Consider the following 24,449-nt stretch of genomic DNA (forward strand, 5'->3'; position numbering starts at 1 on the left):
ACCAAACAATAATTTGAGACTATCTTAGTCATAAATGGCCACATTTTGCAATAATCAATTTATTTTGCATAGTTATGTAATTGAGATGATATGTTGTCGATGCTCAGAGATCCACAGCCAGGGGGGCTGCAAAAAATGCCATGTTTGAACACTGAACAACAAAAAACAAAAAGCAGTATGCACTACGGTTATTTAGTAATAAGAACACTCTAATACATAATAGGCGATGTATAGTAGGATATAACATTCACAGGGGCAATTTTTCTGCATTGAGTACTTTAACTTTTGATAATTTTAGTACATTTGGCTAATAAAATAATTAAATGCATGCCTTTGTTTTACTTAAGCAAAAAATCTAAATTCTTTTCACACATCATTTTTGATTGTTTTGTAACAGTGTGTCATGCTGCAGTGACTTCTGTTTATGGATTCTGACTGATTAAAAGTTTCGACTGATTAAAACATTACTAAGGGCTTAATTAAGACAAGGCATACCATCTTTACATGTAGTAAGATTCCCAAACTTAGTTATGGTGTTTCAAAAAGCTGGAACAAACTAATTTCCTTTCAGGTCAAGTGCCATGATGACAAGGTTCACATTATGGGGTCCAGTGGGCACCTGGCCTGAGGAAGTGAGTCCTTATGTGCAGATACACTTGATCCAACTATTATCTTGAATCAGCATTATTGCGCAGTGCCTTTATTTTTAAAAACCTTTAATATTGATGTTTCTTATTTCTGCACTGTTTTACAACTGAAGACTTGAAGGAGTGATTTGTTAAAGCGGATATTTTTTGCAGTGTGCTTCACCTCCAACAGAAGAAGACATAGATGAGAACAGGCTTCTGGGAAATGAGTGACGGATCCTCTCAGCCAACCAGAGCAGGGACGCTGCGAGCACCTCGCCTGCTTCTCTGACGCTATTGGCTGTTCTCTGGAGAGTCGGGGTTTGTTCTGATATTAATGACTGCTGAGGAGACGGCGGCGCATCTATGTGGTCCGCCTGACACTTGATCGAGGGGAGAGAAGCGCCCTCAACAGCCGCTGTGAAGACGGGAAGGGAAGGGCACCGGGAACACATGCGTCTCTCTCCACACTCTCGCCAGCTTGCTTTTGGACGACGCCGTTTTTGTTTTCCCTCATGCAGAAGCCGCGTGTGTTGTTGTGGAAGAGAGCCCAGAACTGATTTCTCCTCAACTGCGTTAAAATAAGAAGACCACACATTGTTGACTGGCTTTATGTTGCGCGCTGGGGCTCCCTTGTCTTTGGAGCGGCGCACTTGATGGGAATATAGACAACACATACTGCTTCGAGGGCTATAATGATTAAATCGGGTAAGTTTACACTGTTTTCTCCTGAGATATATCTCTGTCATTTGATACATATTGCACGGTTGCGTCCCTGCAACGCATTTTCCAAGTTAATGAAAAACGCTTGAATTCATTAATTCGGGGATGTTTTGCTGGACATGTAGCCTAATCTTGTAATTGAAATAACGTATCATTACGCTTTTCAAATACCAGCCACTCATGCGTAATTGCAGACATTAGGGAATATATTGCAGGATAATAATGCTGATGACTGGCCTCGAACCCTCACTTGACGTGGACACGCGCTTTTGCGCAACTATGCAGGATGCGCCTAAACCGGACCGGATTGATGATGGACTCTGTTTAGGTTAAAAAGCCAAATTAGTTAAGGAAATCTGAGGCTACTTGTGTGTGTGCGAGTGTCTGAAGTGATAGACTGGCAGTATAATGTCCCCCGGGTCCTGCTTAGTGAGCGCACACCAGACATGTCTCGAAGAAATCCACAGAATGGTGGCCACCCTCCTTCTCCTCCTCCTCATCACTCTCTCATTTAAACCTTCCTGTTGCAAACACTGAAGTCATTACCGACGCATGCCACGAAAGTACGTTACGCGCACTCGGGCTTTTTGTGTTTTGTTTTTGTTAAACACATCACACACTCCAGACAAAAAAGGATTCTTTGCTTTCACCGCCATCTCGGCGCGTTGCATCCATGGTTTTTGCGGAATTAACACAGCCATTGAGAGGCGCATTCGCCATCATCACTTCACCTGCTTGTGTCAGTACACCCACACATACAGAGAGAGAGAGGAATATTCACTAATCCCTCAACTGCAATGGGGCATCTCACTACCCTCTCTCTCTCTCTCTCTCTCTCTCTCTCTCCCCTCCCTCCCATTTTATCTCTCACACCCTCTGTCCAAAATGTATGCCATCCAGCAGGTGTATTACTCATTAATATTTCAAAGGCAGATAAACAGATAGTGGCTGATAATGACAAATGGGATTTTCACCAAGGGGGCTACTGAAGGTGACTGCTGTAATCTTCTCTGCAGACCTGTTCTGTGTATGCATGCATGTGTGTGCGCGCCCATGTGCTTGTTCCTGATGATGGATACAATAGATGTTGGCCTCCACAGTGTGAATGACTCACCCCAAAGCAGCTGCTCAATGTAAAAAATGCACAGTCAAATGCCACATGGGAGCCATCATGCCCTCACATCAGACACCATGCCACGCTGAGGAAAACCTCAGCCCACACACTACGTATCGTTCCCACTTCGAATCATTTGACTACCTGCTGATTGAGACGAGGCTGTTTGGCGCTTATATTGTATCCTGCCACCAGCCTTTCATATGTGATCATTGAGAGCAAGTGTTATTGAAGGGTTTTTCCCGCGAACATGGGACGGCGGTAGCTCTGATCATGCAAAATATAGTCCTGAACTGTTTGTGAGGTTCAGTGTTAGGTTTATGCTCATACCTTAACATTGTAGCCCCCCCCCGTCATAAAAACAGTAAAGCAAAGCAGTAATGGGTCGCTCTATTAATTTGGGCACATTTGTTCCAAACAAATCAATATTACATGTCCACACTAAGTCATATGCTTAAAGTGAGTGGCTTTGCGAATTGCCTATTGATCTTTGTGTGAAACAGTAAGAAGCTGTAGTGGGCTGGTGCTGGATAAGGTATTGTGCCTGCAGTGGCCTTGTGGAGGCTTGGAGAGCATGATAGGCAGCACAGTGTGGGTGTTCCATATAAATTTCTCTATAGGTAGAAGGCAGCAGGTACCCTTGAGGTGAATGGATGTGTTGGTGCCAAACACTGCTACCGGTTTACGCTCAAAGTTGAGTTCAGGAAACCTATACTACATTGTGCCATCAAAATCACATTTATCTCGAGTTTTTCCCTATAATGGTGGTAACAAGATGCCCCAGGATCTATTGGGGCTCCTGAGTGAAACGCATGTATACATATTCAGAAGACGGCTGCAGGGGATCAGCCTGTGCAGCCAAGCATGGGCTCTCTGATAGCATCGTGTTCCCAAACAAACACAGGCACCCATTCAAATGGAATAAGCACAGGCAGAGGGCAAAAGGAACAGGGGGGGAACAGAGTGACGTGATGTTTGTCTTGGATCTGCAGGATGGGACTGTGGCAGACCCAAATGATATGAAAAGGCACAAAGAAAGAGGGGAGAGCTAAGGATCAAAATATGGTTTGATGGAAGCATCCATGACATTTTGGTGTTTTCAGTCTATATCAAAAGGTCAGAGTGGGATGTGAGTCTTCCTTTATATCCAGTGACATTTCCATTTCCATTAGCATTTTAGGTATTTAGCTAGCACACGTTTGTAGAGGATGAGCCACAGCGCTTTATCAAAAGGTGTACTACAAAAATGATAACGTATAATAGATACATGTCAGGTATTCGGAGAACTAAGACCGACGCTGGAGCTCTAAAAAAACAAAATAAAATCAAAACTCTTAGCTACTAATAAGATTCATATCAGAGCTGGACATGATAGGGACATATGCCCATATTGCCATTTCAAACGTGAGCAGAGAAGAAGGGGGACGTCTAAGCGCTACTGCTGTGCTGTCCATCTGTTCTGCATTTGGATTGATACATATATGCCCTGAGTGCACTAATGAAAAGCTTGGTGGATGTTGCATCATGAGACTTAACCAAGTGCTCATGTATTGATAAAGCTGCAGTGACTCAGGCACTTAGATATATATATATATATATATATATATATATATACATACATACATACATACACACACACACACACACACACACACACACACACACACACACACACACACAGAAAGTACACGTATACAAATGCACATATACAAAGCAATTACTGTCTCCAAATCAGCCAGTCATTGTGCTGCTAAGCCTTTCAGTAGACACAAAGCCATCACGCCATTTGACAGTGCCATATCTATCATCTGTTTGAGCTGAGGTAGAGTAGCAGAGAATGAAAACAGAAAGAGATGGCCCATATCAAACCCCATGAAATCATAATAAAGAGGTCCAAGCCAGCGATAAATGCAATTCAGTGGCATATAATGATTGATTCCGTCTGCCGTAGGAACTTATTCCCTGCAGGCTTGTGGCCCCTTGACCAGCCATATATTATTCATATAAATATAGATAGCTGCGCATCTTAGAGGCAGCACACATGCCACATTTGCACCTGCAGATTCAATTTGGCTCTGACTTTGAGGGATATGCCGCTGGCTCCTTTCCCCGCTGCCTGCGCCCACCCCCCCACCTCCACCTCCATTTTTTCATTCTGGCTAGCAGCTATACATGGAACATTATGCAGATTTTTGTCAAGAGTGAGTGCGATTATGTTGGGGGAGAAATGAGTGTTGAATGTTCGCTACGCCTTTGACCTTATCAGCGGCAGCCTTAAGCTGGATACCTTGGCTTAATTTTAATAGATGCAGCACGATGCGAATTAGACAAGGGGACCTAGCTGTGCTCTTTCACTGTGTGGTGCGTTATGCATGCATTATGCGAATGAGCTTAGGCACATTTGTTTTTGTGTTCTCTGCGAGGACGCTGTCAGCAAGTTACCTGTGCATGATTTGGTCTGCAAATGCATGCATCTGCCAATGTATTTGTGTATGTTCCTGTCTGCTGTGTGTGTGTGCATAAGGGCAGGTTGGCATGATATAGCGTTTAATAGTGCAGCATGTGTGTTCTCCCTCACTCAGCCCAAGGGCATGTCTTGTCCACAAAAGCACTAAAAAACCAGAGACAGGGGCCATGTGCTTAATTTGAAACATTGATTTTATATTAACAGCCGACTTGCCACTGATTCATGGCCATTCATGGTTTCCATCCACTCTCGCACACATACACACACATGCATGCGTACATACAGGAAGCTTCACGATGCATACACACTGCCTAGGAGGTTTCCTTTAATGGACTCTCCCCTACTTTGAGGAAGTATAATAGTAAATCAATGAGGTGAAGGGAAGAGAGAGGGACAGTAAAGTCATCCAGAGGCACCACCCACTAAGGAGCTTATCCAGAATGTCTATCCGAAGTGGAATGGTAGCGTCACTGCTGTGCTACATGTCCACCGTGGGTCCAGCGTCCACCAGCAGAAGCGTCTTGGAAGTGCTGCGATTTCAAGCATTCTCTCACTTTTTTTCCCTTGCTTTCACATAATAAGCAATAAAAATAACATTACATTTTCATTTTATATAGAGTCACAGTCCTATGTAAACCACTTTTTGAGCTAAGTAAAGATGCCCTGCTTTTAGCTTTGTAACAGTTCACTTCTCAGACAATCCAAAGGATTTTAAATGGTTTTATTTATATTATGACATTCTCTGTCATAAATAGACCTGAAAAAAATAGACCTGGCAGGTAAAGATGGCAGCTGCGAGTGAGGATTACTGCTAATGTGTCTGGTGGACCATTGATGCACTGGGTGGAATGCAGTTGACTCTGGCAGCCGTAATGCAGCCCGAACGGGACCAAACCATATCCTTCAGGGGTTACTGAAAAGTCATGCTGCATGGGCCAATAGAAACTTATACAGGCACGGACATTTGTAATTAGGAAATAGCAGCTCCTGAGACAGACAGTCAGACGGTATGCAGATAGACTAGGTTTGGCACAGCAGGGGTGACAAGTATTGAAAAGGCAATTAGGCTGACAGCAAACGAGCAATGAGACAGTACGATGCCCAGAAAGCAAGACGGGAACCTGGTAATGCAGAGAGACTAAATTAAATACCTACTTTCTCTCTAGTCCATTCCTCTCTTGTGATGCAAATGGGGTATAAGGAGAAATGTTCGCCATAAGGGTTTAAAAGAGCAGAGACAAATGTGAGAAAGCAAGATGAAAAGGACAAGGTTTATAAAAAGAGATGCGGGGGTTGCAATATCATGAGAAAACGCAAATAAGAGAACGAACAGGGAGAAAAGAAAGAGTGGGGGGGTGAGGGGGGGTTGACGACTTCAAGAAGAAAGCCTTGCGAGGCTTATTACCAGTGGATCAAAATTCCCAGTGAACCATTTCTATAATACACAGGCTATTCTCCTGAAAGAGGAGGCAATTCGGCTGCGCCCTACTTTCCACTTACGTCTGACCTTTATGTCTTCCACCCAGTTTTACCACAGTGAGTGTAATGTCTACCTCTCAGCAGATGCAATACTGCCTTGTTACCACTTAAACCGTGCAGGCCTCATAATCATCTCCCTGAGGGCCAATATGCTCCCGACCAAAACCTACATCTAGATTTATTCCACAGCACAGATCTCACAAACTTTGTCTTTTATGCCTGCCATAACCCTCACAGAACTTGCATTTTGCATAATAAATGATTTTATTTTTACGCAAACTGTAGGTCAACCTCCCAAACAGGGCACTGATGAGTACCCAACCTGCGATGAAGCAATCATCTTTACGTCCGCGCTCCACTAAACTCCATCCAAGCCCTGAGAAGCGAGGGGGAGGATTTATAACTCATTTCAATAAACAGCATAAAACAAACAGTTCGGCCTGGCTGTTCAGCTGCCCGACGGCCTTGAGTTAGGTCTGCCTGAATTAGCACCGCAGAGCCACCAGGACCAATGCTTTCTACCCCTACTGTGCACACTCATTAATTTAAAGTGGTCATATCTCACTGGTCTCTAATCAAACTGCATTTGTGCCATTACTGTCTGGAACAGCCACAGTGTTAGTATAATGGAGGGGGCCCGGTGGGAAAGTAAGTATGAGGTGTTGCCAAGATCTGAATGGAAAAGCATTTCACCTTGACAACGGCTGAACCTCTTAAATGCAGCTCCGTCCCAATTCAGTTATATCATGATTAATCTGGCGTCATTTCCCGATCAAATAGTACATTTTGGGGCACGTAAGTCATGAAATCCACTCAACACATGAAGTATGTGCATGTGTAAAATGAATATTACTGAACAACAACAACAAAAAAGTTTTATGAGTTTTTACCTGACAACAACAATAAGCCAACCTAAATGTACAGCATTTTAATAAGGAGACATTCCAAGTTTTACCAGTAATGCCAAATGTCACGCTAATTAAGAGTGAAATCTGTGACTAACGAGGACTACAGACATACCAGTTTATAATGGTGATGCAATGACATTGACATTTCTCAACATCTTCTCAGTTGGAATATGTCAGTAAATATACAGATATAGTAGCTCCCAACTCTTAACGATGATGCAAAAACACTTCCATAAAAGTTAATCATGGTTACAGATTTTGCCTCAAACCCCACCCTCCTCAGCTCTATGGGACACTAAAGTGTCTTTCACCTCACCGAGTTGTTCTAAGTCGCAGCTGTGCGCCACCTGCCCAACACTAAATAGCAAAAGTTAGTCAAGACAAAGTTAGTGACTAGCTGGTGAACATAGTGAAGCACTTGGCAGCTGAAGAGCCACATGTTTACCTCAGGAGTTGGTGGAGACCCAACCAGAGCTAAAAGAGAGTGAATGTTGGACTTGCTGGCCAGAAACATGACTCAAAATCTGCTGGATGTGTAAATAGGCAACTGTATGCAAGCAAGTTCTTCAAAACAACTGTAAAATGTAATAATATTTCGGTTCAGTTTGTCTTCGGTGTTGTGTTCACGGATTGTTTCCGCTGCCCACAAGTAACCAACGGAGGTAGACAAAACTGGCAGTGTTTCACACATTTAAGGCAGTCATGAAACAGACCATATTCCAGGAGCTTGTTTGCTGTAATGCACAGTCAGGATTAACACTGGCGAAAGTGAAAAGCCCTTGGGCTAGACTTTTAGCCTCCTACTGTAATGGAGGTGCTTTGGTGATCATGGGTTGAATGATTGCCCCCTCCCCTCCTCTGACTCCTGGAAGTTGTGTTAGATCCATGAGTGAACACCTGAGCTGAACCTATAAAAGGCTTCCATTGGCTCCCTGAGCAAATGTCAAAGCTTAGGCTTAATGTGTTAGTGCAGTTAGATATTACGTTCCAAGAGATCCCATTTCAAGCCCTCTAGTTTAAATTACAAGCTGTTGATTATGTATCTCTCTAGTCAAGATTTCCAAAAGGCTTTTCTGAGGACAAATTACAAGCATCCATCTTTGAATTCTATTTGCCACAGCCATATTAACCTCATTTCTCTTTGTCCAATGGTTGCGCAGCCAAACGCAAGTTATTGCCAAACAACCCACAACATTTATTTTGTTTCTTGGAAGTCCTTGTTTTCTCCCAACTGGGTTTTGGGTAATCCCTCTCTGGCCCTGCTAAGGTTAATATTCCCTGCATTGACAGCATTCCCAGGTTCACCGGAGGTTAATACACCACTACTGAGACTTAGACAAGTTCCTCCTCTGGCAAGTCATTTTGTCCTCCAGATCTCTTCTCTCCCTTTTCCCTCCCATCTCGCTCCACCTCAATTACCGCCAACTAGAGGAGAGGATTGTGGGAAATTAGCTCTACAAGCAGTGTGTGTGTATGTGTGTATGTGTGTGTGTGGGGGGGGGGGGCTGCGTAGCTTGACTGCACGGCTTACTAATGGGTTAGTACAAGTGGTGTGTGGACTCCATAGTCGCAGCAGTCACGGTGCAAAGCCCCAAGAAAATAGACTGCCTCTTCACTGGGCTTCACATAATGCAGTCGTGCAACCAATTTACCTATTCAACTGCCCGTGGATGATTAGGATAGTTCACTTAAGATGATGTAGTTTGGTACAGTTTTCAACCCTATAAAATTCAGCATGTTACCTTAACAAGGCCAATTTCTCCAGCCAAACAGCCATTCTTAATGGAGGATGTGTTGTTGAAAGCTTTTCAGTTTTGCTGATGTGAACACATGTTGATTAGTTATATTGAGCTCTCAGGATGTTCCATTGTCCTTTACATTCATCTAATCTGAAAGTGTACATTGTGTAAACATTGTCCTAGTTGTATTACATAGCCGTCTTGCCTCAATTGTCTTATTCCAAACTGTTTTATTGCGTAACCCAGTCATTGACTCAGCACTATTCTGCTCAGGCGGCAAGAATGCCTGAAGACTCAGAACATTTGCCACATCAGACACATTCCCACTCAAGACGTTGGTGCCAATTCAGTCAGCTTCTTACAAATGACTCCCAATGTTTCCCTTCAACGGCCTTTCACTGGGACCTCAGCTGACGTCCAGGAGACTGTACATGAATCCTGATTTGCATAGATTTGTCTACAACATATAAAACTGTATTTCTGTGATAATGAAAAGCATGCAATATTTAATCTGGTCTTGCTCTCAGAGTCAAATATGTACAGTTATAAGTGGCATTACTTAAAAAGCACCTTTAATAATTATATTTTGAGAGTAAATCTCCATTTCAAATTATTAAATTAAATTATTGGCTGAGTTTACTAAACTCATTGTCAAGGCTAGAGCTTAATGTTCAAGTATAAATCTGCCCTTTAGCTGGAGTAGATGTTCATTATATAACCACATTATTGGATGCAATAGATGAAAAAATGCATAATGAAAAGTGAGTCGTTTGATATTCATTTAATATTTTATTATTTAATTAGATGATTATTCTAAACACACTAAACTATTTAGTGGGTTTACCTAACCAACATTTTAACTCAGTGTGTGATACTTCACTCAAGTGGCATTTAAAGTACTACTCCTGTAGTACTGTCAGACTCATGATGGACAGTTTAATATCAAAATTCAGTATTAAAATCAATACATCAGAACGAGAGATATCCTTCTTCCTTGTCACCTTCATTACCCACATTGCAAATCAATGTGGGTGTGTTACCCTGGTAGTGGCTAATGTGACCTTGAGCCGCTAGCCTCAAGTAACTGAAAATTTTGAAAATAACACAAACACTAGTGGCTACAACCAGGCCTAAAATCAAGATTTTCATGAACCAAGTGTTGGATTATCAATAATTATATCCTCATTAATTAGCAGGGAAATATGTTTTGCTTGCTGGCCACACCATCTTGCAAAATGTCCAGTAAAGCTTTCCTAATCCCACCCTAGATTTTCGCCAATGTGAGACAACAGACATTAACATTAAACTGACAATAATGAATTATCTTTTTTCAATCTGTCTGTTTCACAACTATCATCATGCCTTACCAAAAACCAATGAAGTCATACCTGATTTAAGGTGTTGGCAGCACAATTTCGTATTCCACACCAACACCTCCCATTCGTAGATTTTATTTTTGAATGCTGCAGTGAATGAGTCTCTAACACCAAAATTAATCACAAAATAGTTAACATCATTGGTACAACAAATAACAGCACACCCCATTAGAGTCACCTGCGTTGATTGCACAATAATGCTATGCAGTAACAGTTAACCTGACCACATTATACTGCTGGCAATTGTGATTACTAAAGAGAAAATCCAGAACGAGTAGAGGTGAGACCCAAACGCTGTAGGCTGAATTACAGACTCTGGCCTGTGTTTCCAGGGCACGGATCAACTGCGTAGCCCACAATGAAGAGCCAGTGCTGAGGGAGAGTAGCTAAACCCTGTTTATCAGAATGCTCTGGGTGTTGCGGCTTATTAAAGTGCCAGGTGCTTTTGAAAAATAATACCCCCACTCTCTCTTCTTTCTCTCTCACTCTGCTTCCACTAGCTCCATGTCTGCCTTCCATCCTCCCTCACCTCTCCAAACCAGAATCGAGCCAGTGCTGGAGCAGAGGTTGAGGAATGAACCCTTGGCTTGGCTTCGCCAGTGGGGCAAACTGCAGCGTTTGAGCTGCCCTCACAATTTTTTATTTATTTATTTATTTTTTCCCCCACGTCTCCCCTGTGGCCACTGAGGTGGAGACAGCGAGGGTGTTGAAATGAAACCATTTCTCTCTTTCCTTGTTCTCACTTTCCAGCCGCCGTCACACTTATTCTCTTGATTCTTTCCATTTCATCCCCTGTCTCTCTTGACGTTTCCCATGATGTGGTGCATGATCTTATAGGCCCAAAATATCACAAGCGCCATCAACCCCATCTGTTCAGTAAGAGGCAGTTACATACAACAAATTACATGGTACACTTCAGCTGTGGAGTTTCTGTACTGGGTTTAGCGGCAGACGATGGGGACATGAATTATGTGATGGTAAAAGAGACACTACATAAAAAAAAAAAGATTTCTGACTCGCATGGAAGAGGATGCATCATTGTTCTATTTACTACAACATGCAATTTTTTTCTCAAATCATTTTATGCTTGTAGAAAGATATTTATGGCCAATTCAATCAATATTTGTTACTGTAAGAACCGAATATACTCTGCTACTCTATATGGCAGATAATCAAATGACATATTCAGGCCACTGTCCCAATTTGTTTGCCTTGTAATGTTTGTGTTAAATGTGTCCTGTTTCATAATCGTTCAATAACTATGAATTATAAAATGTGCTGAAAATTCAGAGAAAATCACACTGAGCACTCTCAGAAACATGTTCCGGCTCTTCATAATTGTCAGTGAAACACACCTAGACATTTTTAACCTTCTAAAAAAATTACTTATACATTAACAAACATTACTTGCATCCATTATAAACAGTTTTGCTCAGGGTTGTGTATAAAATGACTCCCTATTTACTATGTATTGCACAATATTTACAATTTTATTTGAGTGTCCAAATTCAAGGTTGGAAATACATACACCAATATAGTGCCCTCCAAAATTCACACAATGGACAGTTTAGGTCAATGGCATGTACATACATTTAATGAACAATCAAAGTGAGACATTTCACTGTCCCTTTTTTTCTCCAAAATAATCTCTTTTTGATCTTTGCTTATTGTTATTTGTCAACATGTGTGCCCAAGAGTCACAATTATGTATTTTTTCCCTTCAGGCCTGCGCGTTTGTATACACATTAACATAGCTGCAATGTGTGGCCACTGATGAACTGCATTACCTGTAATTTCCAAAAATGTTAAATCCTATTAGCGTGCAGATTTTGTTGATTGCACAAAGATTATATATGTCAACACATTAATGCATTTTTGTTTCCGTGGCTGTCGGTTGCTGCATCTTATAACAAACTGCACCTTTGTCAAATGCTTAGTTTGCATGTTTGGCTTGACTCTCTCACTATAGTGTGTGTTATTGGCTGCCCATTTATTGCCCTTTGCTATACTGTCCGACATATTCCAGTGTCTTGCCCTAAAGCAGCTTGCCCTAAAGGCCAATGCTTAAGCCCTACAATGTCTGCCATTTAAGAAGCTTAATAAAGCCTTCTCTTTGACCATTAACTCTGCTAACATTGGGATTGAAAGCCATATTGTGGGGGCACATCTGGAAATCCCCAGTATGAAGTCTAGAAGGTCAAAAGATGTAAATCCATGGTTCTCTGTCTTGAAAGGAGTGTGTATAAATGTCAACATGCATCAGCACACCTATAACAAATATCAGTATGTTAACACCCTTCTCTTATGACATTCCCTGACCACCTCCATTGTCATGTAATACTCACACTGCTTCTCTCTGTCTTGTTTGTCATACACAGGTAGGAATGGACTGGGCTGTGGACTCTGGGAGCTAGTCACAACAACCAATGAGGACATCCACCTTTAAAGACAGAGCAGAGTTTTCACGGATATCTAAATGTGCTTAACATAAGTCCTTTGAAATATAATATAATATATCAGTCCATCCTTTTTTTCTTTTTCCCCCCTTCCACCTTCTCGGGTCTGCCTGACTGCAGCCTCGGCCCCGAACCCTGACTCCAGAAGGCAACATTGAGTGACTGGTCATTATTTCCAAGGGCGTCTACACAGTAAGACAAAAAAAACCCTAGGGAGCCCTGCTGCAGTTGTTGTTGGTGGTGGTGTCGGTGGCAGGGGCGGTGAGTCAATCGCCTCAGCAGCTGCAGCAAATGATTCATTATTTGTGAAGTTAACAGCTCAGACCACTTAATCTACAAGGACCAATTTCTTACTGGAGGGAACCGGTCCAATATGAAGGACGTGTCATTCGTGGATCTTTTTGTTGGCTTGGCCATGGCCTCTTTTGTTGTGGCCACAGAGGAGAGGCCTGATTGCCCGAAGCTCTGTGTATGTGAGATTAGACCCTGGTTTTCTCCCAGTTCGGTGTACATGGAGGCGCAGACAGTTGACTGTAATGACTTGGGACTCTTTAGCCTGCCGGACAAATTCCCGGCGGGCACACAAGTACTGTTACTGCAAACAAACAATGTTGCCAAGATTGACCAACCCTTGGATTACCTGGCCAACATCACAGAGATTGATTTATCGCAAAATAACTTATCCTCTATCAGCGACGTCCATCTAGGGAATCTTCCTCAGCTGCTGTCCCTTCACATGGAGGAAAATTGGATACAAGAGTTGCCTGAACAATGTCTTGCTGATATGGCCAACCTTCAGGAGCTCTACATGAATCACAACCTCATCTCCTCCATTTCCCCAAAGGCTTTCCAGGGTCTCAGCAACCTTGTGCGGCTCCACCTTAATTCTAACAAGCTGAAGGCTATTAAAAGAGAGTGGTTCGAACCCATGCCAAATCTGGAGATCCTGATGATTGGTGAGAATCCTGTTCTTTCTGTTGATGATATGAACTTCAAACCTCTCAGTAACCTCCGCAGTCTTGTCCTCACCAGAATGAACTTGTCTCAGCTTCCTGACGATGCACTGGCTGGTCTCGATAACTTAGAGAGCATCTCTTTCTATGATAATATTTTCCCTGAGGTGCCTCACTCCGCCCTGAGAAATGCAAAAAATCTTAAGTTTTTGGATTTAAATAAGAACCCAATTGCGAGAATACAGAGAGGGGACTTTGTGGATATGCTCCATCTGAAAGAACTAGGGATTAATAGCATGCCAGAGCTAGTTTCCATTGACAGCTTTGCCCTGAATAACCTCCCTGAGCTGACCAAAATAGAAGCCACCAACAATCCTAAACTCTCCTATATCCATCCTAATGCTTTCTACAAACTACCGCGGCTGGAAACCCTAATGCTAAATGGAAATGCGCTCAGTGCCCTCCACAGGATTACTGTCGAGTCCCTCCCAAATCTCAGAGAGGTTAGCATGCACAGCAACCCCATCCGCTGTGACTGCGTAGTCCGCTGGATGAACATGAACAAGACCAACATTCGCTTCATGGAGCCTGATTCACTGTACTGTGTGGAGCCCCCGGAGTACGAGGGCCAGCATGTTCGACAGGTGCACTTCAGGGAGATGATGGAGATTTGTCTGCCACTCATCTCTCCCGAAAGCATGCCTGCGCATATTAAAGCACAGAATGGGAGCTCAGTGTCACTCCATTGTCGAGCCTTTGCTGAACCAGAGCCGGACATCTACTGGATCACCCCGTCTGGTACTAGGGTCCTGCCTAACACAGTGTCTGATAAGTTCTACATGCACCCAGAGGGAACGTTTGACATCTATGATGTCACAGAAAATGAAGCTGGTCTTTACACTTGTGTTGCCCATAATCTGGTTGGAGCTGATCTTAAATCTGTTTCAGTAGAGGTGAATGGATATTTTCCCCAACCTGCAAATGGGTCTCTGAATGTCACAATCACATCAGTGGAAACAAACTCGATCCTGGTTTCGTGGAAGGCTGGCTCTGGCACCCTAGCTCCCAACATTAAATGGTACACAGTGTCAGACGCTAACCATCCCACCACAGCGTTTTCCACCAGAGTTCCCTCTGATGTCCAGGTCTACAACCTCACCCATCTCAGCCCTGCCACTCACTACAAAGTATGTGTGGATGTCCGCAGCATCCACTACAACCATGACAACAAATGTGTCAATGTCACCACTAAGGGATTAGAGCTGGCAGCCAAGGACACAGAAAAATGGGACACAGCAGTAATCACCGTCTTTGGTGTGCTCTTGGCTGTGATTTCAGTGGCATGCCTGCTTATTTATGTGTCTCTGAGGAACCACCACCTTTATGGGGATATAAGGAAATGCGACTCCAAAGCTTCGCTGACACCAGTGGAAGCTACCGGTATGCACTCTCCTTTCTTTCCAAAGCTGTGGGTTTCGGGTAAGGGACTGCCAAGTGGAGTGGAAGTGAAAGCCACAGTCATAAATGTTTCTGACAATGCCTTTTAAGAAGTGCAGCGTTCTAGAGCACCACACACCAACTACACTGAATGGACAAGGCCATGGGCGGGGGTGGACAAATCTATAGTACTGTTTCAAAGGCATACCCATTGCCGGTCCCCCAGCTCAGACACACTGGCAAAACTATTATTGGACTGGGATGGAACAGTTTAAAATAGACTACATGCTCTCCCAGTTTCAACCCTAGATGAAGTGGTGGCTTTGTAACCGTTACATCAAACCAAGCTAACATCAACAGGAAGGGGCATTTACTGCAAAAAGATAAATTTCAGTACCATTCATAGAGAAATGCAGGCAGAGGAAAGAAGAGTGATGATGATGACGATGAAGGTCAACTCTCTTGTAATTGACTGTTAAATGTGTTCAGAGTTGTGGAACTGTCCGTGTGGTCCCAAGCAATACCGTCTGTGCTTTGTAAAACATCCATAGACGAGTTAGAGATACAGTAATAACACCTGTCTATTATGGGAAGGGAGATTTAGTAGAGTAGACAAATAAAAGTGACTATGGTGTAAGCCTTTTGATGAAATATACCCCTCCTTTTTCTATATAAAATGGATTCTTGATTTTTCATGGAAATATTGTTATATATTCTATTATGTTGATGTAATGACAAAACCTCTGTATCTAAACGGTTTAAATGGGTTTTAAATGAAGGCAAAGAGCAGACTACTTTTGATTACAACGTCGCATTAAGCTTAATGAAATTCAGTTACAAAATGAGTATCTAGAGAGGACATTTGCAAAATGGCTGTTTATGCTGTGTAGTTCTCGGTGACTAGGAAAAAATGCATTAGACTAAAACAAATACAAACAGGTTGATTAAAAGTGAGGTGACTGATGCGTTATCTCCTCACGAAGCGGCCTGTTAAGCCCTGGTAAGTGCCTACAACAAGAACTACATGAGGTAAACAGAGAAGGATCTGAAGATACGCGGCAGCCACAGCAAAACACGGCCATGTCACCGTTACAGAATCACAAGCTATTCTCCAGTACTTTTAGTGGAAATACTTTCTCAGTATTTTTAGCATACATATTTTAAGAAAACATTTCGTTGTTGCTTTGGGTGTAAAGTTAAAAAGCCATTTTTATATTAACTGTACTATATGTGATCAATGGGCACAACAGACTTATTAAGAAAAGTGCTAAGAAAAAAATAAATGTCATTGTTTCTTTTACAAATAATTGCCAACTTTTCTCGTTTGCTTTCATCTCATATTTGTCATAATGCATCTGGTTTATTTCCAAACAAAACGATTAGTATTATAATTAAAATACTTTCCTTTTTGTTGCCATCCAACCATTGGCTAATGTGTAATGACTTTCATCTGTGACATTTCAACTGCAAGCATGTAAAACAAAATATTGATAATGATCAAGTAGTACAGAACAAAAAAACTGTTGAGTTGCCCCCTGTGGTCTGACTTTTGAGTCAGACCACAGGGGGAAAGTCAAGTGACTTCAGCTGAATGGTTGAATGGTCGTCCTGACCCCGGGAAGAAGGGAAAAAACAGCAACAAAAGAACAGAACTCATTAGCCGCCTCATTAAGAACATGTTCGTCCTTCAGCTGGTCTGAATATAGTCACCGTGCTACAGCTGCTGCTGCTGCTCGTGCTTAGACAGGGACACAGCGTCCCTACAACAGAGAGATAAAGTACAGTACTGAAAAGTCGATGCAGGGTGGGACGGGGCCGAGTCTAAGCTTTAGGACTCACATTTTATTTCTCTTACTGAAATATCCAGCACACACAACATTTCACATGAGAAAGCCAAGCATGATGAATGGCTGTCAGAGGCAGAGTGACATGGTGGATTTATCAAACAGGGCCTAACACTCATACATCAGGCCAGCCTTCAGCACCATGGACAGAGGCTTTTAGAGCCACACTATCTGTCAAAGACAAAGGGAGTTAAAATATGACGTGGCGTGCTCCTAAGGTAATGCTCAGGTCAGACTGAGCCTGTCTCCTCGCAAATACAGTCACAAATACAGATGCACAAACAAGCCTTGCAGAGCTGAAAACCCACATACCCATATGTTTGTACAGGAAACCATACAGAAATTCAAGGTCACTCATTGGCTCAGAGACTCACTTGAAGAAGACAAAAACATAGTCAAGCACACACACTGGAGCACTAAATTAACCAGCCTGTCATTTCCAGTGGTGTTGCAGCTTCAGTTTTTCTGAGTCTGTGTGTTTGGAGAAACATGACAGCCAAATAAGCTACTAAAAGAATTCACCGACCAAACATGCTCTTTGAGATTAAAGCAGCTCATGGATATTAGCCATATTGTTCCTCTTTTTTTTTTTTCCACTACTCATGATTACATCCTTCAGTGAATACGCTGAATGTTACCCAGAAACTCATCTCTCCTGCTGTCTGTCCCAATCTCATGCATTTATCTCTTCCTTTTCCCTCGCTGTCTCTCTCACCAATCGCCGCTGACACTCACTCCATTTGGGTGTGGGTGATTGCATTATTTTTTGTCTGAATTTATACATTCAAAGCAACCTATATTAGAAAAAAAACCCTCTTGATTTTACTTCAATCCCACATGAAAAGAACCAGTGAGCTGTCACCATTTAATCCAAAGCGAGGAAGGAAAAATTATGTTTCTCGCTGAATCTTCAAATATTTCAAATATTAAAACCACCTTGTTCTATTTAAAAAAAAAAAGCCATCTGCTCTGAGGCAGATATTAAACCGTGCTCTGTGAAGGCTTATGGATGGGTGTTCCTAGTGGTTACATATTCATTTTAATTTTGTGAGGATCGTTGTCAGGCAGCCTGAGATTTGATGGTGCCGTCCACCAGTGAAAAGTGCAAGTTCAAGAGTGTATTTACTTATTAAATTAAAAACACAAGGTAATCATTAAGTCAGCGGCTGGCAGATCATTTTCCTTTATTATCTGATGAAAACAAATGTGAAAAGTACTACAGGAAATGTAAATTTGTGAGCCTGTTTAAATTTCATAGTGTTACTCAGCTTATTTAGACCTGCTATTGTAACAGTGTGACTATGGGAATGCTCTACACTAATTTTCTAGAGCACGTAGGAAGGTACTATTTAAACACTTTGTATTTAATAATGTTTACTCACACTACAGTGTGATTTTATAAAAAAATGTTTCTCTTTCTTAAAGCTGCAGTTGAATATTTAACTCCTATCTGACATAAGATTTTTGCAAAAAGCCTTATAGCACTGCAAGGGCTGCAAAAGCAAACAATGTTCAAGCTGCTACAGGCACTTTTATATGTTTGAATTATCAGCTTATTAAAGTTACAAACTTCTACATAGGTCAGCCAGTGTAGCTACAGGCAGCCACGTTTCAATGAAAAGTGAATTGTCAACATGCATTTACAGCCCTGCTGCTAACACTATATTTAATGCCATTGCTTGGTTTTAAGAGGCCCTTGTAGAGCCGGCCGGCTATTGGAAAGTCAACCGGATGACCTATGGATTGCAATAACAAAGCACTGATTGCTTTCATGACAGAATAAAAGTGGATATGCCTCTTGGGAGTCATATGAAGCACTTCAAAAATATTACACATTATTACATTTATTAATTAAACACATTTTCTTCAGCATTGTAGGTTGTTTTGTGTCTCATCACCTTCTGATGTGTTTACGCTGGAACTGATGTTATTCCCGACGACAGGTGAATTGTTCATACACACTGTGTATCATTAGTGAGCCAGAATTTGCCCTGCACATCGCCATTCTGAACATGCATTGCTGTGTATTTCCTGAAAAGTGGAGACAGAATGTCACAGCAGATTTGGCACGGCTCGTCAGAGAGCAACCAGTCAAAAGCCATTTGTGTGCACACTTCCTGTCTCCATTTCCATAACCATCACTCCCAGGGCGTCTCCAACGTGCAGCTAAAAAAATGACATGCTCCCTGCCTCACCCCCCCCCAGGTCTCTACCGTCATAATCATAAGCACTCACATCCACATGCATGCAGAGTCATTGGCATACCAAAACACAGCTGCTATTAGTCACTTCCATTTTGAACCAAGCCGATGTGTTCCCAATAAGTGTTGGTGGTGTGAGTTGCTTTCACATTTACATATTTTTCTGATTCACAACTTGCATGACATCACTGAAATTCCACATATAAAAGAGGAACCCCATTGATAAAGACGGTCATGCAAATTTGAGGTTTCTCATTGTAACACCCAACATTAATAAATATTATTATATTAATCAACCCGGATTGATTGGATTGCCCACCACAGAGGGCTTTTCCGCTAATTGGAAGACCCATTCTCAAAGAGAGGATTGGTTTCCTGGGCTACTGATGGATTACCGCCTCCCTTTGTTTCACTGCCGTTTCCTCCATGAAGTGGGCAAGCAGCCCGTGCCTGGGTCCGATCGATGCGGGGCTAATGAGTTATTCACATGCATGTGCTCACATTAATGATGGATTGGGATTGGACGGGAAAGAAACACTGCTAACAAGCAGACATGGTAGGACATGGAGGAACATCCTTTTCTAAGTAGGTTTTATAAAGCTTTGTCAACCTCATGGCACTGACGCACCATCGCTCCCATTAGAATCATTAGTGCTTCTGATACCATCTATATTAATGGCAGCCCACATCAATCATCACTGAACATTTAAGTCTTGTTGTCAAGTGGTGGAAGAGGCTCCTACAGTTATCGTCCCTGCATAAGTACCACCTTTTACTGCAGGCTTGTTTATGCAATGCTTCACTTGGACACATCTGTAAAAAGACCTGCTGCCGACTTTGCTCTCTATTAGGCAGATGGAAGGCTTGAAGGCGTTTAGGTAATAGCTGTTCATGCTGGTTATTGAGCTTTGAGGTAAAGTAGACCTGTCTTCAGGACTTTTTGATTAAAATAACAAGTGCATATTTAACTAGTTTGCAAAAGCATGCGTACATGTTAATTTACTCACCGGTAATTTTGCACTGGCCAAATTGATAAAGCATCTGCACTATCACAATTTTTCACATAACCAGGGGAGCGTTTGAGAGGAGGAGATGAAAATGATGGGGAATTATAAAATGTTAAACTCAATAAGTTCAAGTTGTGTGTGTTTTGTGTGCAAGTGTTCAGTAAAAATCTATTCTTACCAGCCGTTAACAGCATAGCTGGTATTGTTTTCACCTTGTGAGGTTCTCTGTGTGAGTGTGTGTGTGTGTGTGTGTGTGTGTGTGTGTGTGTGTACGTCATTCATCATGGAAAATTGTGTTCCTGGAGATGTCTGTCCGTCTGTCTTTCTGTCTACGGACAGATTTTGTCACAACCATGCAAGATGCAGTCATGAAACTTTACAGGTGTGTAATTGAGATCAAAATTAATCTGGGTCCAAAGATGACTGTGGTCTAAGCAAAATGCCATTAATGACACATTCACAACTAACCATGTTTAATTTTGTACATTCCCTGTATAAAACCTGGGAATGCTTTGGCAAAACACATATATATGTACAGTATGTCAAAACTAACATAGCTTAAAAGTTGACCCTGTGAGGACGGTTAAGCACATTGAATAAATCTGGCACAATTCACCTGTTATCATGTGTTCCATTGGCTGGTGTGATCTCATGGCAAGACGGTCTCTAGTTATGTATGAAAAAATTACGTTCATATTTGTTTCTTACCAAAACTTTACTCCTTGCTGTAAGCAGCAACAACAAAATACTAGAAGGACAGTACACAAGATCATGACAGGGAAAAATAATCAATCTTGTTCAGACGCAGTAAAGTGCCATTTTGGTTTTAGATTACACATCTTAAGGAGTTTGTGTTTCTGTTGACTAGTAAGTGACGTGCCAACAATGAATAGAAAAATTGGGAGAGAAATTAAGTTGAAAATGAAAACATGCATATAAAATCCTGGTAATCCTGGAGAAAAAAGATGAACACCACTCATATGATTTGCTCATCATGTACTGTATGATTGCAGGGTTCTACGGATGCAAGCAGCGTGTTTTCAGTGTGGCTGTACAATGGTTAACTGAAAACTGAGGAGGAACCACCTTAAACATATTCCACCTATTAACTGAAACCTGACAAAATAAAGCAGATTTAAGGCTCTCTAAAACCAGAGATTAAACTGGATTAACAGTTTTAATGTAAGTACATTAATACATTTTAATATTTAAATGACAAATTTCCATGATAATGTCATAATTAAATGTCGTGCTTTCTGGTTTCATTTGTCTGATAAGACGTTTAGTTGAATTTATCTGCTTGCTCTATGCTTTGCGTATTGTATTCCTAAATAAATTTGGATTGGCCCTTGTTTTATTTCATTGCATGCTTTGTCATGTTTAGCTTGAACTTATACTCAATCAAAATTAATTGAATTAGTAGAACAGGATTTTTTTCCTGCCCCCCCCCAAAAAAAATTAGTATTCTTTCTCTCTTCTTAATATCAGAAAATGCTAAATGTTTTCATTCTGCTCCAGAGAATTTGTGTTCTACAGGAATGCGGCAGCAATGGGGACTATGGCCTAAATAAAATGGCCCCGTATGTCTCTTTCATCATAACGGAGGGTCTTTGATGTAATGATGGCAGCGTTGGGTAGAGAGAGAGGGATGGATGATGGGGGTCAAGGCTCATGAGGGCCATTCAGCGGAGGAATCAGCACAACATAAAGTGCTGTACTGCTCTCAATACCTGTGCACACTGGCTGCACTGTGAGCACATTTATACACACCACACTCATCAGTTTTGTCCCTTGCTCAGGCCTTTGCGCTAATCAAGCTAAAGTAAGGAAAGGATGTCTTTGTGTGCGTCTCCCTGCTGACATTTTAAACATGCTCCCAAAATGAACTCACAAATGGCGGCAGTCTACCATCAATCATCCCGCCCCACCCCTCACAGTATTTGTGGATGGCAGCTCTGTGTGGTTCCATCCACTGCGGAGCAGTGTGTGACTCCCGGTAAGGTTATACAAAACAACCATATTCCTACAGTTCATTACACGCTTCCCTGGAAACTAGAAAAACAATAACCAAAGCTCTGTGCTTGATCTTTATTATGTTTTTGATAGATTTTCTATTCTCTCTATATTTGCACTTGTCTCTTCTCTCCAGCATCTTCCGCTTCCTCTCATCTCCAGATAAGACAAATCCACCAGTTTAGATTAGATCACAGCGAAACTGAATGACCGTTTCATATTGATGATAATTGTGTTTTACATAAATTATCTATCTAGATTATTTGCAATTGAAATGAAGGGAGCGGGGTAGTTAACAGTCTGGCAATCTGCTCTCCTCCATAATGTACGCATCCAGAATGATGTTTCTACTGACTGAAAGCTGTTCATCTATGAAATAAAAGAAACTGAGCGACCTATTAAATTGTATTATGTTAACGGTGGAATTAGCACCAGACTGTGGAATACCATCACATTCATTATTGTCCCAATAACAAATTATTCTCTCTTGAGGACATGTTAAAACATTTATCTCTCACTGGGGAAATGAAAGGCTACTAGATAGTTTTTGTGAAGCTAAAGGCCTACTGCTGAATATGTTAAGATCAGAAAAACGTGTCGCAAAAAAGGTTAAAAAATAAATAAATATGACTAAAATCCTTCTATTTATGTACTCTCTGTGCAACTAGCTGTAGAGATTTATGCCATTTGTAAGCCCTGTCTCAGTTCTGTCAAAAGAGAAAGCTTTCCTCCATCCTCTGAAGTGTGTCCAAAAGAACATGGGTGATAACGAGGGCCTGGCTCCTCTCTCTTAGTCCTGCAGGTCATTAGAGGGAAAGGCTCTTCTCTGGATCTCGATTCTAAGACATGCCTGTTTTTGTCTGTATGGGCTTTCGCTTTGGAGCCAGGAGAAGCTGGTCTGCCAGGTCCACCGCCGGTACCCTCAAACGGAGGCCGTAAAGACTGAGCAAGTGCCATCTTTCGCGACTCTGGTGAAGGATTAGCAAGGTGAGAAAATGTGAGAGGCGTTGTTTGAGCCTGATCAGAATCAGAAAGGCAACTGCGGTAATGAGCGGGATTCAATCAAAGGAATGGGGCCGCTCTTTGAACAAAGAGGTCTTAAGCCCACGGCGGTCAGGAGACAGATAGGGATACTCTGATTTAACTCAACCAAAGCCACATTAGTGTGTGATACAGATAGCTTCTTTTTTTTACGGTAAGACTCAATGACACTGATTGTACTGATAGACTTTTCTTTTCTTTAAATTAAACCATCATGTTGCTTTGCCCAACATAAATTGGAATTGTTTTACAGCAAACCAGTGCATTTACTCATCACTCACATAGCTGGTCGATTTTTTGTCATCTCCCTCCCAGTGTATTTTCATAGCTCAGTAGTCCAAATTGGATATTGTTTATGATGCATGATATTGAAAGTAGACAGACTCCTGCGGGACCAACGACAGTTTCGTCAACTGACTGAACAAGCTAACAAACAGATCCAAGTGATTTTTGTTGATGCTCGGAGACACGTAGCTCCCCAAGCACAACAAAGGGACATTCATTCTATATTTATGCCACCACGGAAGTGTCAGAAATATTGATGACCCTGGGCAGAAATTAGCCTGCTTGTCAAAATAGAATAGTGCAAATGCAGGGTTTTCTTTTCATCCCGCGCAGCCCTCGCAGTCTTTGCAACAATCATCAAGTAACCAGAAATTGTGACTGAACAAGCACAAAGCCCCGACACACTGGATCATTGTCAGTCTAAATTTAAACTAAGCACATCTGTCACTTTGTTTCACGGATGCACAAAAATGCTCCAAGGTTATGGAAGTTACTTGCTTAATTGAAGTGAGACAACTTGTTTTCTGTTATTGCCATAAGGGAATTTCAGTATCAGCGTGTATCTGTCACTAAAAGGAAACGTGGAAAGAAATGAGACTAAATTGACAATTTTTTTTTTTTTAAACTGTGACCCAGGCAGAGGCAACTAAATTGTTCAGGGGCTGGCACCCGCCTCTTTTGTTTATGTTTACTTTGCTAACCGAGTTAGAGAACTCTCATCAAAGATCACATTTTCCACAGGCCCAGACGTGTAAGTAACAGATGAAAGCATTGATTCCT

General features: G+C 41.8%; 1 protein-coding gene and 1 long non-coding RNA gene across 2 annotated transcripts in view; one reads left to right on the forward strand and one right to left on the reverse strand.

The window, feature by feature from the left end:
* The first annotated feature begins 953 nt into the window (after positions 1-953).
* Positions 954-21,966, forward strand: LOC119918411 (leucine-rich repeat neuronal protein 3). Its single transcript, XM_038739150.1, has 2 exons — positions 954-1,334; positions 12,811-21,966. Exon 2 carries the CDS (start codon positions 13,262-13,264, stop codon positions 15,386-15,388), a length of 2,127 nt encoding a protein of 708 aa, XP_038595078.1. The 5' UTR covers positions 954-1,334; positions 12,811-13,261; the 3' UTR covers positions 15,389-21,966.
* LOC119918412 overlaps positions 12,531-24,449 on the reverse strand; it is a 166,358-nt gene continuing 154,439 nt past the window's right edge. Inside the window, exons 4-5 of the long non-coding RNA XR_005447442.1 lie at positions 12,778-12,872; positions 12,531-12,700 (exon numbers count right to left, since the gene is read on the reverse strand). This is a non-coding gene — a long non-coding RNA (uncharacterized LOC119918412). The remainder of the gene's footprint in view (positions 12,701-12,777; positions 12,873-24,449) is intronic.

This window comes from Micropterus salmoides, unplaced genomic scaffold (genome assembly GCF_014851395.1).
Source record: "Micropterus salmoides isolate LMB-PRFRI ecotype aquatic unplaced genomic scaffold, ASM1485139v1 Ms_hic_scaffold_23, whole genome shotgun sequence".
Taxonomy (NCBI): Eukaryota; Metazoa; Chordata; class Actinopteri; order Centrarchiformes; family Centrarchidae; genus Micropterus; species Micropterus salmoides.